This window comes from Melitaea cinxia, chromosome 19 (assembly GCF_905220565.1).
Source record: "Melitaea cinxia chromosome 19, ilMelCinx1.1, whole genome shotgun sequence".
NCBI lineage: Eukaryota > Metazoa > Arthropoda > Insecta > Lepidoptera > Nymphalidae > Melitaea > Melitaea cinxia.
Window position 1 is genome coordinate 9309029 of NC_059412.1, and position 14144 is coordinate 9323172.

A 14144-nucleotide genomic window follows, 5' to 3' on the forward strand; every position below is an offset into this window, starting at 1 on the left:
ATGTATGTATAAATGTTAATTTGTTCCCTCATATTTCCCAAACTACTTGTTATATTTGGACAAAATAGGCATCATTAGAAACGTTTTAATTATTCGTTGATTATAGGCTATATAGTGTCACATTATATTGAATCTGGCGCCCTCTAAAGGACATAAAGTGACGTAATAAAATTTTATTTTTGGGTTCGGTTTTTAGTTTTTAACTTTATCTTGTGTTCATTTTTCTTAACGCTAATTACGTTGTTTGAGAATGTTTTAAGAATTTTAAATAATACATAAAAATTAATATGTATCTGCTTCTAGTAAAGGTCTTTAATTAAAAAAATCGACATATACATGTACCAACATATACAATTTCAATGTTGTGTAATATTAAATGACACAAATATATTTTTATGCTACCTAACTCAAATTTATGCTATGTCTACGACGCATAAGCGCTGTGGTCACAGCACTGTTGCGTTAGCGCTCCCGAGTTCGATCACCGCTCATAAAAACGTTTAAATAAGCCATACAGATTTTTGTCGTCGCATGAACATTTATAATTGTATTTTGTATTTCTAAATCTGCTACATAGAAGAAAATACGCTTTAATCTTCTTCTTAATAAGCCCATATACTTTTGACTAGCGGTGGACTCTTACAGAACCATATTGAGGTAGGATATAATAGCATATACCTGGAGCAGTCCGTCTGGGAAAGTACCCCAACCTTACAGAAAATCACACCTAAATAATTTTACTCTCATATATTTTTGTGTCCTATGCGTCTTGGTGAGTAACGTGACCAAAGCTCCTAAAAACAATTGAGGGTAAGGACAGCACCGTCTTTGCGATACTTCTGGTGTTGCAGATGTCTATAGACTACGATAACCGCTTACTATCGCTGTGCGGGCCGTACGTTTGCCATCCCAATCGTATAAAAAGAGAGTAATATAATAATTAGCATATTATTACATAAAAAGGAATGAAGCAGCAGTGACATGCAATAATTAATATTTACTTTCATTACAAAACTGAAATGAACACAGATCGACATATGCACTTAGATATTTTATTTAGATAAAATTACCAACTTATTAGGTAAAAGTGGTATAAGACGTCTGACAGCTGGCCGGTAAGGCGAAGGTACAACCAGGTATCGAACCTGATACCCGGCAACCTGATACTGTGCCCTACCGCCGATGGTATCACCTATAGGTGACAGCTTACGCAGGAAGCTTTAGGGTTCGCTTTAATTAAAAAATATGATGAAACTTGAGGTTAAATTTTAAAAAGTAAAGTTTTTTAATACAAATTAAAAACAAATGCTACCTTAGTACAAAATATTATAGCTAGAGCTATATTATTTTTTATAGGTATTTTGACAAATAAAAAAAAAGTTGCAGAGTATAACAAACCATGTAAATGTATATTTTAATATTTAGCTTGTATAGCTTGAAAGATTTAATTTTATCGATTACAAGAAAAAAATATAATAACGGCAATACTATATTGTATAGTATTGTAATACTTAGAATTGTATAGTATTGTAATACTAGAACAACACGAAAGAAAAAAGGTTTTTTTTTATAAGACTTATACTGTGTGTAAGTTCTTAACTTTAGCTACTTAACTGTTAATTTAAACTAAGAGGTTACTACAAAAAAGTATTTCTATTATATAATAATCTTTTCTTTTTATTTAGTCCGTTACGTTGCACTCCTGGCATAGAACTTTTTAATAATATAGAAGGCTTCTTGTATTCGAATAAAGATAAGAATTCAACTATAAAAAGATTGAAACTAATCATTTTATATGTCAGTATATTAATATTTTTTTTTATAAATAGGTATTATGAAACGGGATCGATACGTCCTCGGGCTATAGGCGGTTCGAAACCGCGTGTGGCCACCGCCGAAGTTGTGAGCAAGATCGCGCAGTACAAGCGGGAGTGCCCTTCGATCTTCGCCTGGGAAATCCGAGACCGCCTGTTGAGCGAGGGAGTCTGCACGTCCGATAATATTCCTAGCGTGAGTACGATTTTATCATTTTAATTTGTAAACTACCTTCATTTTTTTACCTTGTAAATTTTTTACGAAATATAAACCGACTTTAATTTGTTAAAAGTGCTTTTGCAGCTAACTTGAAATGAAGAAAATTTTGATTTCGAATTTTTATTTACTAAGAGCCTATTTCACAGATTGGTGATTAACGCTATTTAACGAATGACAGTTAAAAGTTTCTGATATATTATTCTTTATTCAAATCAAACTGCATTATATTTATGAGATAATACTATTCGCAAATGTTAATTTAAAAGTTGTTTATTAATTGACGAGAAACAATTCTTGATAGCCTATTCTACCTCCTCCTGTTATAGTTTAATTCGTAGCTTATGTACAGGATAAACTTTATCTATAATCGGCGAAATTTTATAAAAATTGCGCTGACGGAGGAGTATAAAATTTCGCACACTTATAGTTTATATAGAGAAGGAGTGCAGTTTTTTTAAGTATGCATAAAAAAAATTAAAAACAAATTTATATAAAACTAATTAAATATAAATTATTTAAAAAAAGTCGAAAAGAACTTGTGTAGAAATATAGCAAATTCAACAAATCCTTGTAAAAGACACGGGCGAGATATTATGTTTTACATGTTTCTACAAAAGTTTTCTTTCAGTACAAGTAAAACATTACATTGTACGGACGTAGAGGTAAAATACACATTTATCTACACAATTGAAGAAAATCCTTTCGTAATTTAAAATATACATATAATTCTATAATTCCATAGAACGTTATATCTTAAGAAAATACTTACTTTCCTTTCAAACTACCTTTATTTTTTCACCTTGTAAATTTTTTACGAAATATAAACCGACTTACGGCAACACCTTTCTTGAGTACTAAAAATGAAAGGGCATCGAAAAACACAATGGTTCCTATAGCTATACTTCGATTATATACAGTGTGCTATAACGCCTTATCTTCCCGAGCACTATACAGGCCTCCCCTTACGCTTTCCCCTCCCACCGTGGCAAAACAATATGACGTTATAGCTTTTTTCTTCATCTTTTCCTTTTTTTTTTGAATACGAAGCTCCCTTCACTTGGACGATATGTATAGGATGATTTAAAACACGCTTAATATAGAGATGTTTATATATGCACAATATTATAATTATCTTTTTATATGTAAAGTATGAACATCTTGTATTCTTATTTTACACCAACACAGATTAAGTATATACCTATTTGGTTAATACTTTAGAAAACCTTTTTTTTTCATGTAACTTCACCGCTATGTAAAAAATATATAAGTAGGTAGCTAAGCCGTTAAATAGATCGTAAAAGATACTAAAAAAAGCGTTATTTTTTGTTTTATATAGTATTAAAGTTAACGGCCTCACTATCAAAATTTACGATTCAACTCTTTAACGTAATGTGTAATGTAGCGAAAAAAAATACTCCTGAAACGCTATGAATACGAAAATATCATTGTAATAATGCCTTCTTTTTTAACGACAAGAGAATCTTAAACATCCTTTACGACGAAAACGTTCCCTTCGGTGCTTAACATAAATTAATTAAGAATTTCGCGCCATCACCCTGTTGCTGACGGCTTAGAAAAAGAACCGACTTTGAATACCACCAAGATCGTGAAAAACATAACCGTCATGAAAAGTATGACGTGGAAGAAGGGACAAAGATATGCATTTTTAATGAGTGCGAAAGAGTTGGCTATCTATCTCTTTTTCGACGTCTGAGAGGGAGCGATTTTGACACGGTATGAATAAAGAAAATATGAAGGTTTTGTTGCCGTAAAAATTCCAGTACAGGGGATAAAGTCTTTAAGTTATCTGCGAGGGTACGAGGGTGGTTCCGGAGACAGGTACTCTCGAAGACAAAAGATCGTTTCGTAGGTATCGATAAATTGCACGGTTATATTATTTAAATATTTAAGTTGTATATTTTTTCTTTCTATTTGTTACTTTGGTTCGATATGACTACAAATAATACTACACAATATATCCTACTGTTCAAGTGGTGAGATTTATAACAACAGAATGTCGTCAATGATACACATCATATTGATTCCATAACTATTTCATAACTAAGCTTTAGAAGACGGATTAAAAACTTATAATAAAACAACTGCAGTATATATGCTGCCAACAACTGGTGTAAATATTAGTTCGATGTTCAACCTATCGCTTAACGCCTGAGTGTCTACTTATCAAGAATACGACACTCAAAAGTTACTTTTTGATCAGCAGATAAACGATAGCTAGTTGAATTGGGCATTACATTTTTCATACACTTAGCATTTATTCGGAATATGTGCCTTAAGTCATACACCAGTTTGAAACCAAGTAAGCTTAACAAAACCGTGTGTATATCAAAATAGATCTGTCTCTTATTGTACAAGGAAAAGGAAATATGATGTGGCACCAATGATCGGCTTAAACAATAATCTAAGCTCTGACTTAAATAATGATTACAAAAAATATTTAGTAACATGATAAATCATCAACTGTTGAAAGAAAGTATAAAATGAAAGGAATATAATAATAGATTATATATATATCAATATAGATGATATGATAGGAATATAATATCTGATTTTGTCTACTAGCGTTAGATTTTTGAGCCAATTTGCATAAAGATTACTTGTCAATCAATCATTACAGCCTATACAGTCCACTGTTGGACATAGGCCTCCACAAGTTTACGCCAAAAATAACGTGAACTCATGTGTTTTGCCCATAGTCACCACGCTGGGCAGGCGGGTGTCTTCGGCCTGTGTATTTCAAAACCAGCAGTTGGATGGTTATCCCGCCACCGGTCGGCTTTTTAAGTTCCAAGGTGGTAGCGGAACTGTGTTATCCCTTAGTCGCCTCTTACGATACCCACGGGAAGAGAGAGGGTGGCTATATTCTTTAGTACCGTAGCCACACAGAACAGATTTAGAGATTACTTGTATTAACATTTTATTCATAATATTTAGTTGTATATTCAATTAGAGTCTGTAACATTATTTAAAGAGAAATTATTCAAACCCGCTTTTCAATCCCGCGGCACTGAATAGGCTGCGGGGTAGCAATACCTACGCACTTCTGTTCGAAAGTGATTGGAGGCCGAATATTTTAATATAAACAATCGATCCGTAAGGAGTTCACGTCGGAATCATCTAGCCGTGTATGTTTTATGTTTAAATTTATGTACACCGTCACACGCTTACGCACATCGGAAAGTCATTTCATGAGACAAGAGGCGTATAAAGGCACGTGTATATTTGAGATTAGTTTAAGTAAGATTTTTTATGAAGAATTAAGATAAATTTACAAAAAATGTTTTGTTCACATTATGTGTTTACAATACGTATGTAGGTATTTATGTTTCTTTTTCTCTTATATACTTCACTTATCATTACATAACTATTTATATTATTATATCCACCGCCTACCTTTTATCACACACTCGTCTCTACCTAAACGTTGTCTAGAAGAGATTGAAGTTAGGAGTCGAAGAGAGATCTATTGGTAGTAATAAGGCCGCTTTTTATATTAATATTATATTATATTTAAATTCATTTTAAAACATATATATGTAAAGCTGGATTTCTGGATAGTAAAGGATTTTTTTACCTCTTTTTCGTATTTCGTAAATAATAACTATGGAACAAGACCGGAATTTCATATTCATTTAGTTCATAATAGATAGTAGATACCTAAAGAAGAAAACTTAACTGGCTTTGGTCTTTTCTTAAAGTGTATTTGTTACGAGTAGGAAAAGGTGTTGTCAGCTAAGTGCGTCGAAAACAGTCGTAAACAGACTTAAATTGTTTTATTTGAATAAGGTCGTACAAGCAGTTTGTCCGCTAAATGTGATCATCACCTTTACAATCATTGGTAGGGATTTATGTAGAAAAACACGAATTAATAAATAATATTAAAATAGTTTTAAAATGGTTAATTTCAAGTACGGTTTATTGACAAATTATAAAATATTGTTTTATATAAATAAGTCGTAAAATTGTTACTGTTTCTTTTTAGTATTCTGGGGAAATAGAATATTTACGTATTAAAGAACTAAAACAATTTGTAAACGAGTATTAAAGAACTTGTAAGACCCATTGAAATAAATGAAACTGATCGATACAATTCCATTTTAAAATAAAAATAATTTACCTTAAACTGAAAACATACAATACTTGAAAATAAAAATTTTAACTCGACAATATTTATTTCTCTTGGAGGTAAAATAATTTAAATAAAATTGTTAAATAAAAATATTTTCAATAAAATTATATTAATATCTTGAAAGAATATTTATTATAAGTTTTACTGACATTTAAAAAGGGCTTTAATAAAATTTACCTGGAGTTTAAAACTCGATTTAATAAAAACATTTACACCGTTTTTTAATACATTACTTGTTTCTTTGTTTATTATTTATTCATTCATTTGGTTATGAAATAGTACAGACATAGACAAGAGAGTGTACTCTCTGTAGTGTTTAATAGTATTTTAAAAATGTATTGGGTCGGGGAAAAAGTTTCTTTGTATTTCATATAGAAATTCAAGGTCTAAATTAATATAAAGTTCAGTAAGTGAAAATAAAGGCTAATATGATATTTATACAAAAATGAGACGCACTTTCATACGAAACGTTACTTATTTGTGATTTTTCCTTAATTTCAAAAATGCTGATAACGTCTATGGAAAATTCTTAAAGTTTTTAACTCCAGAAATAACGGATTTCCATACCTATTTCATCTCCTATTTCACCCATTTATGATTACAATTTTCACAAAAATCGAAACACGTTAGCACTCATTTTTAATTATTAAACGCCTTACAAGACACCTCACATTCAACGACGAGCGGATGTATGATAAATATAAACTTTCAGTTTTTGAAACTATAACTACTTTACAAAAATATGTGTTCAAATTAAATCATAAACTAAAGACAATTCAAATTCTTAAAAAAAATTTTTTTTTCAGTTAACTCATAATCACATCTCACATAAACTTAAAAATATTTATAAAGAGAAGAAAAAATTGTCATTGCAGATGACATAAAAAAATAATAAAAGTATAAAAATATGGTGTTTGATGAAAACGGAAAATAATAATAAAATATAATTAATACAGAAGAATTATAAATAATAAACATAAATTGTCGTTTCTCTTATTTTCAGGTGAGAGTGTCTATAGATTTAAGTGATTTTTCTTACAATCTAAATTAAAATTTAACGAAATAAAAACTCTTATTTTCAGAGCAACGCAATTTGTTTATTATTTACAAAGAAATACCTTATATATTTATTAGATTTATTGTATGTATTAAAAGGTATTCAAGAATACTTCAAACTTAATTTTATTATTTGGAATTCAAAATAAGATAACAGAGTAAAAACGTCACAATAAGTAGTTTAACAGCAAACAAGACGGCAATAAGCCTTTAGTAAGGGCCCTTCGTTCTAACGAAGCCAGAAAAAACTCAACCCCGTTTTAAAAAAAAGAGATATGCCAATAAAAATGGAATTAACGTGTATAATTATAGGGTTCAATATTAATTGATATAATAGTTAGCTAGGGTTGTCACATGGTATCGCATGTTCCCGTAGCAAATCACTTCCGAGCCACTAAATGCAGGCCAAATTAATGCGTTTAGCACGCTCCCGGTTTGGGGATGACAACTTTATTTTATTATATCACGATATTTTCTTGTCACTTCGGCATCAGCCGTTGATATTTTTTTTTTGTTAGTAACAACCCTTATCGAAAATACACCATATTAATAACGGTATATTGATGTGTTGGCCATGTTTAGTAGCAATGTGAATACTAAAATAAAATACTTGTTAAATGTACTTTTTGTCCTCCAATGTTTGAAGTTATACTTCTTTTGACGGTTAGGGAAAAATGATGAGAGTAAATTTTTACGATGCTCGCGCACACCGTCACTAAAAACCGACACCCTGAAGTTAGCTAGCTAATAAAGTATAACTTCTTAAGTGCGTACATAAGTATACTTTTTTGTCTAGAATTCTAAACGATTCTAGGATTGAAGAGTAGTGCTTAGATTTTCTATCTTTATTATTACAAATTCACCGCCCATTATTTTAGTAATAAAGTCAAAAACGAACACAAAACTTAAAAAATAGTACAAAAGAAAGTACAATTTTGTAATCAAATAAATATAAGCTGAAGAATTATCTATTTGTTTAAACGTGGTAAAAATCCAATAGGAGTGATCCAAGTGGATATTTGTGTTTATACAAATATTAATTTCCGGTCTGGTTGTTAGTCCTTATGGGTCTCTCAACCGTGCCTCGGAGAGCACGTTAAGCTGTCGGTCCTGGTTGTTATCATGTATACCTGATAGCGATCGTTATTCATAAAAGGCAATATATCCGCCAAGCCGCAGTAGAGCAGCGTGGTGGATTAAGCTCTGATCCTTCTCCTACATGGAGAAAGAGGCCTATGCCCAGCTGTGGGATATTACAGGCTGAAACGTAAAGATCCAATATAGGATACTTGATAGCATTAAAATCTCAAAATGTACAAACAGAAATCTTATAAATTTTGTTATTATAAGTATAACTAAATCTGACATTAAATAAAACTTTACCAATATGTAAACAATAGTTTCGAGAAAAGTGTTCTAATGACTACTTTATCACTACAATACTTTTAGACAAAAATATAATTATTAAAACGCGTTTAACACCCAGTATTACCTTTTGCCTAAAAACTTACATCTTTCATTTTAATTTTAACTGTCCATCACAACACACTGACCATCACATTCTTCATATTTCACCAAAACATTACCAATATGTAATATCATACCCCCACGTTATTGGCAATGATCGGTCCAATGAATATCTCATACAGAACACTGATTTAAAATATCATTAGAGCATATCTAAGATCTCACAGGGCTATCGCAACAAATTGTAACAAAGGCTTTAGAAAAAGAGATTATCGAAGACGGCACACGACTGGCACGCGACTGCCTCGCGACCGATCTATGGACCCGTACCCTAATATTGTCACTCGTACGAAAATAAACCCTAACGCTCGTTGTATTCAGTCTAATTTTCTTTAACAGTTTGAGGAAAAGATTTAACGGATTTTACGAAGCTTAAATGACTTTTATTGTGATAGCAATAAAGTGCAATTTGCATGTAACGTTTTTTAGTAAAAGTTACTTAAAACTAAGAAGTGTCGGAGGGAAATTAATACCACAATCGATGGATTTAAAGCTTATAGTGGAGTTGAGTACGTAATGACATGAACAAATAAATACGTATCGCTACAGTTGTCTTGTCAAGTTTGTTTGTTGGGACGTCACACGCAAGTATCACTTCAGGCGAGCGAATTACATTGATTCCTTTTTAATTCTATTCCGCGTTTGCTTTTGACTCGAAGATATTTCGACATATTTTTTTTCATAATAAGTATTTGCTGAATAACTTTATTTCAATAAAATTGTTGATAATTTAGTGGATTTAAAATGAAAAAACTGTTTAGAATACAGAAAAAATTGTCGGCCTATTTTATTGAGTAACTTATAGGCACAATAGGAAGTAAGTAAAAGGGAAGAGAAAGAAAATGTTGCCAGCATAATACACAAAGAATAATGGTTGCGTTCTCAATTACCAGCAAAAATGTATAAAGTTTTTTTTAAATAGCTTTTTAATTAAATACGAATTCTCATATTATCATATTCTGTAACAGATTAGTTCTTTTTTCTTTTTTTTTTAATTAAACATCTCACGTTTGATCTATTATAATTTATCAAAATTGTTTTACTAAAACAATAAATTTTATCATATATATTCATATAGATAAGTATATTTTACACCAGAATATTTTAAAGAATAAGATGTATTAAATGTTCAAACATACTAATAGTTAAATACGTATAAAAATATTGAGTTATACACCTTTCGTATATAATCGTTGAAATGTAGGTATCAAAAAGGTCGGATGCCAACAATCTGCGGTTTCACCTTGGCAAATCACTTGTGGCCTTTTGCGGACAACCTAACTTTGAACCTATTTACCATACAGTACATTGTAGGAAAACGAACCAATTAAGAATTAGCAAAAATCTACCTAAAAAGTATTAATATTGAGTTTAATAAAACTAAAAAAAAACACAATTTTTTTATATCAAATAGAGCACAAATACAAAGTCATTTTAATACATACATTTGTCATGACCATAAATGTTTGGGTTTGTTTGTGTTTTTTTTTTCGGCTAAACACAATACAAGAATTTAATCTATTAACAAGTTATATCGTTACACTATTCGACAGTATACCTACTATGTAATATATGCTTGAAAATAATTTCACAAGATATGCTTACTTTTGACTATCATAACAAGTAAATTTCTCCTTTTATTACCATAAATTATAGACATTAACATAAATATTTAATCATATATATTAAAATTAAATATGCTCTCATTTGTTGTAATAACACACTGCGTAACAATTACGTTTAAAATACTCACTTTATTGGACGCTTGCATTTTATTTATAATATTTTAAAGACCATTAATTCCTAATAATTCCGTCGTCGATATTCTAAGCATGTGTTGATCGTTTCTCATTCATTTTACATGAAATCATAATATAGATTATAACTGCGATAAAATTAAATATAAATCTAATAATAAAGTAACCAACATTAGCCAAAACTCGATACACATTTTTTAATTTCCAACCTAGAGACTTAAATATTAAAAATCCAAAAAAAATCCCAATTTTTATATTTTCAACGACGTTATACCTACATCATTTATCTACAACGCTTTACGCATCACAGACGATTTTCTTGATGTCAATATTAAATCCCATAAATAAAATTTAATACGATCGAAATACCCCATACATAATAACTTAATTACTAGGTAAGATGCAATAAACTGGGGTAGAGACACGTGTGCTGGCGTGGCGCTCTCCGCCCTTCACGCTTATTGGTACCATTATATTATACTCCACTGTGATATCCTGTATACATCCTACTGTTGATCTTCTTCTAACAAGCAGAAGGATTTTAGCTATATGCGATATGCTGATTCTCACTAGATTGACCCATAAACAAGTCTTAGAATAGTTTTTGAAACTTGCAGCTTTTTTACCGCTGAATAGTATGAGATGAATTTTAAAGGTAAATCTTGAACTCTAAAATTGAGCGGTTCCAGATCGAATTGTAATTCTGGTATCAATTTATACTGTACACGTCACAATGCATGATATGAGTCTATTTTTAAAGTCAAGGACTTTAGGACCATCCGAAATAGTGCTCCTCAGCGGGTTTACTTATAAACATTTCGTAGTATATCTTCTTAAACTTGCAGGTTTTTCTGCTTTTTAACGCTTAATATGAGACAATTTTTAAATATCAATCCAACACTTAAAAACTTAGTTGTTCCAGGTTGAATATGAATCCACTCATATCTCTAACATTATAAGTACCTAAATGTGTGGGAATGTGTCAAGCGTACGGCTCACCTGATGGTAAGCGATTACCGTAACCTGTAGACGTCTGCAACACCAGAAGCATCGCAAGCGCGTTGCCGACCCTACCTTCAATCCTCTTCACGACCTCTGGTCACCGTACTCACCACACTCATCACTTTGTGGTGACACAGAAATACAACACTGCTTGAAAACAGAATTATTTATCTTTCATATTCTGTAAGGTTGAGGTACTAACCTGAGTTGGACTGCTCCTGATTTTAAGAAGCATATTTATTTGTTTTTTATTTTTATTTCAGGATATAATTTATATATATTTTTAATATTGAAAATTTAACAACAAAAACTCTCTTCATAATAACCGTTCGATTTCGCCTACGTTGAGCTGATGGTAATCCTTGTAAATAAAAATGAATGTTGCTAAGCGCCTAAGTCGAGAATGGCTCCACCGATTCGGCTAATTTATTTTTTGTATGTTTCTTAAAACCCACGAAAGGTTTCAATACAAAAAAAAAAAAATTACTATTAATTTTTGACAGAGCGAAGTCTGTCCGGGCAGCTAGTATTCAATAAAATGTAGTATGATATTCTTTGTGTAACTTATAATCCCAGAACCAACTCTCCGCTCTTACTTTTTCTGTTATAAACATTGTTTTTTTTTTTAACAATTTTCTAGAAGGAACATAACTATGGATTTATATTAGTAGAACATAATATCTTCGTTATAATTTTATGATTTGTGCTAATTAGACAAAGGAAATTTGCTTTGGATGTAATATTATAACAATAAAAGACGTTCTGCATGCTCAATGTTTATAATTTTATCAAAAATTCAAAAGGTACGTTATAGATACGATAAATCCATCACTAGTCATAAAAAAAATCTTTGAAATCCACTTATCAATCACTTAAGGTCAAGGAACTCAATCACTAAATCTCCATTTAAAAATATTATCACCAACTAACAGCTTCATTCCTCGCTCTTATTATTATAAATTGATTCCTATCAATATGGACGTAGGGTCTGAAATATCAAAAGAATTTATACAAATCCTGTTGGACACAAGTCTTAAAATATGTTATTCTAATATGACCTTTATTGCCGACGTTATAAGAGTTGATATTAGTGAGGAATCGTTTGTTCATGCGATGTTGTCTTTAAGGGTGAGAATGCAGTATATATTTCGAAATGATCGGATGAGAGGATGAAGCGATGCGAGATAAGTATGGCACAGGCACGTGCGAGTTGGAAACATGCAATTTTTTGTATTCTACCCCCTTATTATTATTGACTTTAACATGTTTTAACGTTGCTCGAGTGTTTTATTGGTATTTTGAAATATTATGGAGCATTATTATTCTGAAGTTAAAGTACATATGTATATAGTGTTTATTTTGTAATGTTCATAAGTATGTTTACATTAGCTTTATGGGTACTTAATGTTGTTTACATAAAGGTCTAATAAAAAACATACTTAGTAATGAAAACGTAATAAAATAATGTAACAGTGTTTCTAGATTTTTTGCTTTATTATTTGAAAACTTTTTTGATTGAGTCTAGTTATAAAAAATGATTACAGGCTATAACGCTATGATACACTGAACAGCAGTTTACAAAAAATGTTAAAAAGTCTGTGTCCAAAATAACTGAAATAAAGGCGCAGGAATAATAATTAATAAACAATTCAGAAACTTAAAGGGTTAAAAAATAAAAAAATTAAATTCCAATAAAATGAGGGATTTTTTTAAAATTATTTTTTATATTTTATATTTGAAATTTCTGTTAAATACCCGTGCGAAGCCGAGCGGAATGCTAGTTTGATATATGTATACAAAATATGTTTAAAGCTAGGCTCTTTTTTATGTAAACATATTTTTTGGTATATACATATGTATACATAACAGTACAATTTACAAAAAAAAAATTAATATAATATAGGACGATTTATCCTTTTGAAATTAAATTAAGTAAAATGTTTACTTTAATTTTTATACAAATAAAAATTTGTAATATTTAATTTGCGTAGTGTTAAATATTATTTAGAGATTCATATCCAAAGATCGGATTGCGTCTATTACCGCTTAATCCCAACATTCTGCCCACTCCTCTCCAAATAATGCCTCTCGAATCGGATCCCACACGTACAGACAGCATAATAAAATATTACACACTGATATTTTTAATTTTTTTTCACTTCGAAGATTCCGCAATGCTTGAAGACAAAAGTTTTCGAGCAATGCATCCTGCCTGTGTTAACATACGGAGCCGAGACGTGGACACTGACCAAGGGACTGGTCCACAAGTTTAAAGTCGCTCAACGTACAATGGAACGGGCTATGCTTGGGGTCTCTCTCAAAGACAGGATTAGAAATGAGACTATCCGCGAGAGAACGAAGGTAACCGACATAGCCCACAGAATTAGCAAGTTGAAGTGGCAGTGGGCTGGTCATTTGTGTCGCAGGACCGATGGCCGTTGGAGTAGACGGGTCCTAGAGTGGAGACCGCGTCTTGGCAAACGCAGTGTGGGACGTCCTCCGGCCCGCTGGACCGACGATCTACGTAAGATTGCCGGTGTAGGCTGGATGAGGATTGCGGAAGACCGGGATGTGTGGCGCGAACTTGGGGAGGCCTATGTCCAGCAGTGGACTGCGAT

The 14144-nt window shown here is 31.4% G+C and overlaps 1 protein-coding gene across 1 annotated transcript in view; it reads left to right on the forward strand.

Moving 5' to 3' along the window:
• Positions 1–14144, forward strand: part of LOC123662949 (paired box protein Pax-6-like) — a 70450-nt gene that overhangs the window by 2338 nt on the left and 53968 nt on the right. The window contains exon 3 of the mRNA XM_045597713.1: positions 1830–2010. Coding sequence (XP_045453669.1) covers positions 1830–2010 — 181 coding nt within the window. The remainder of the gene's footprint in view (positions 1–1829; positions 2011–14144) is intronic.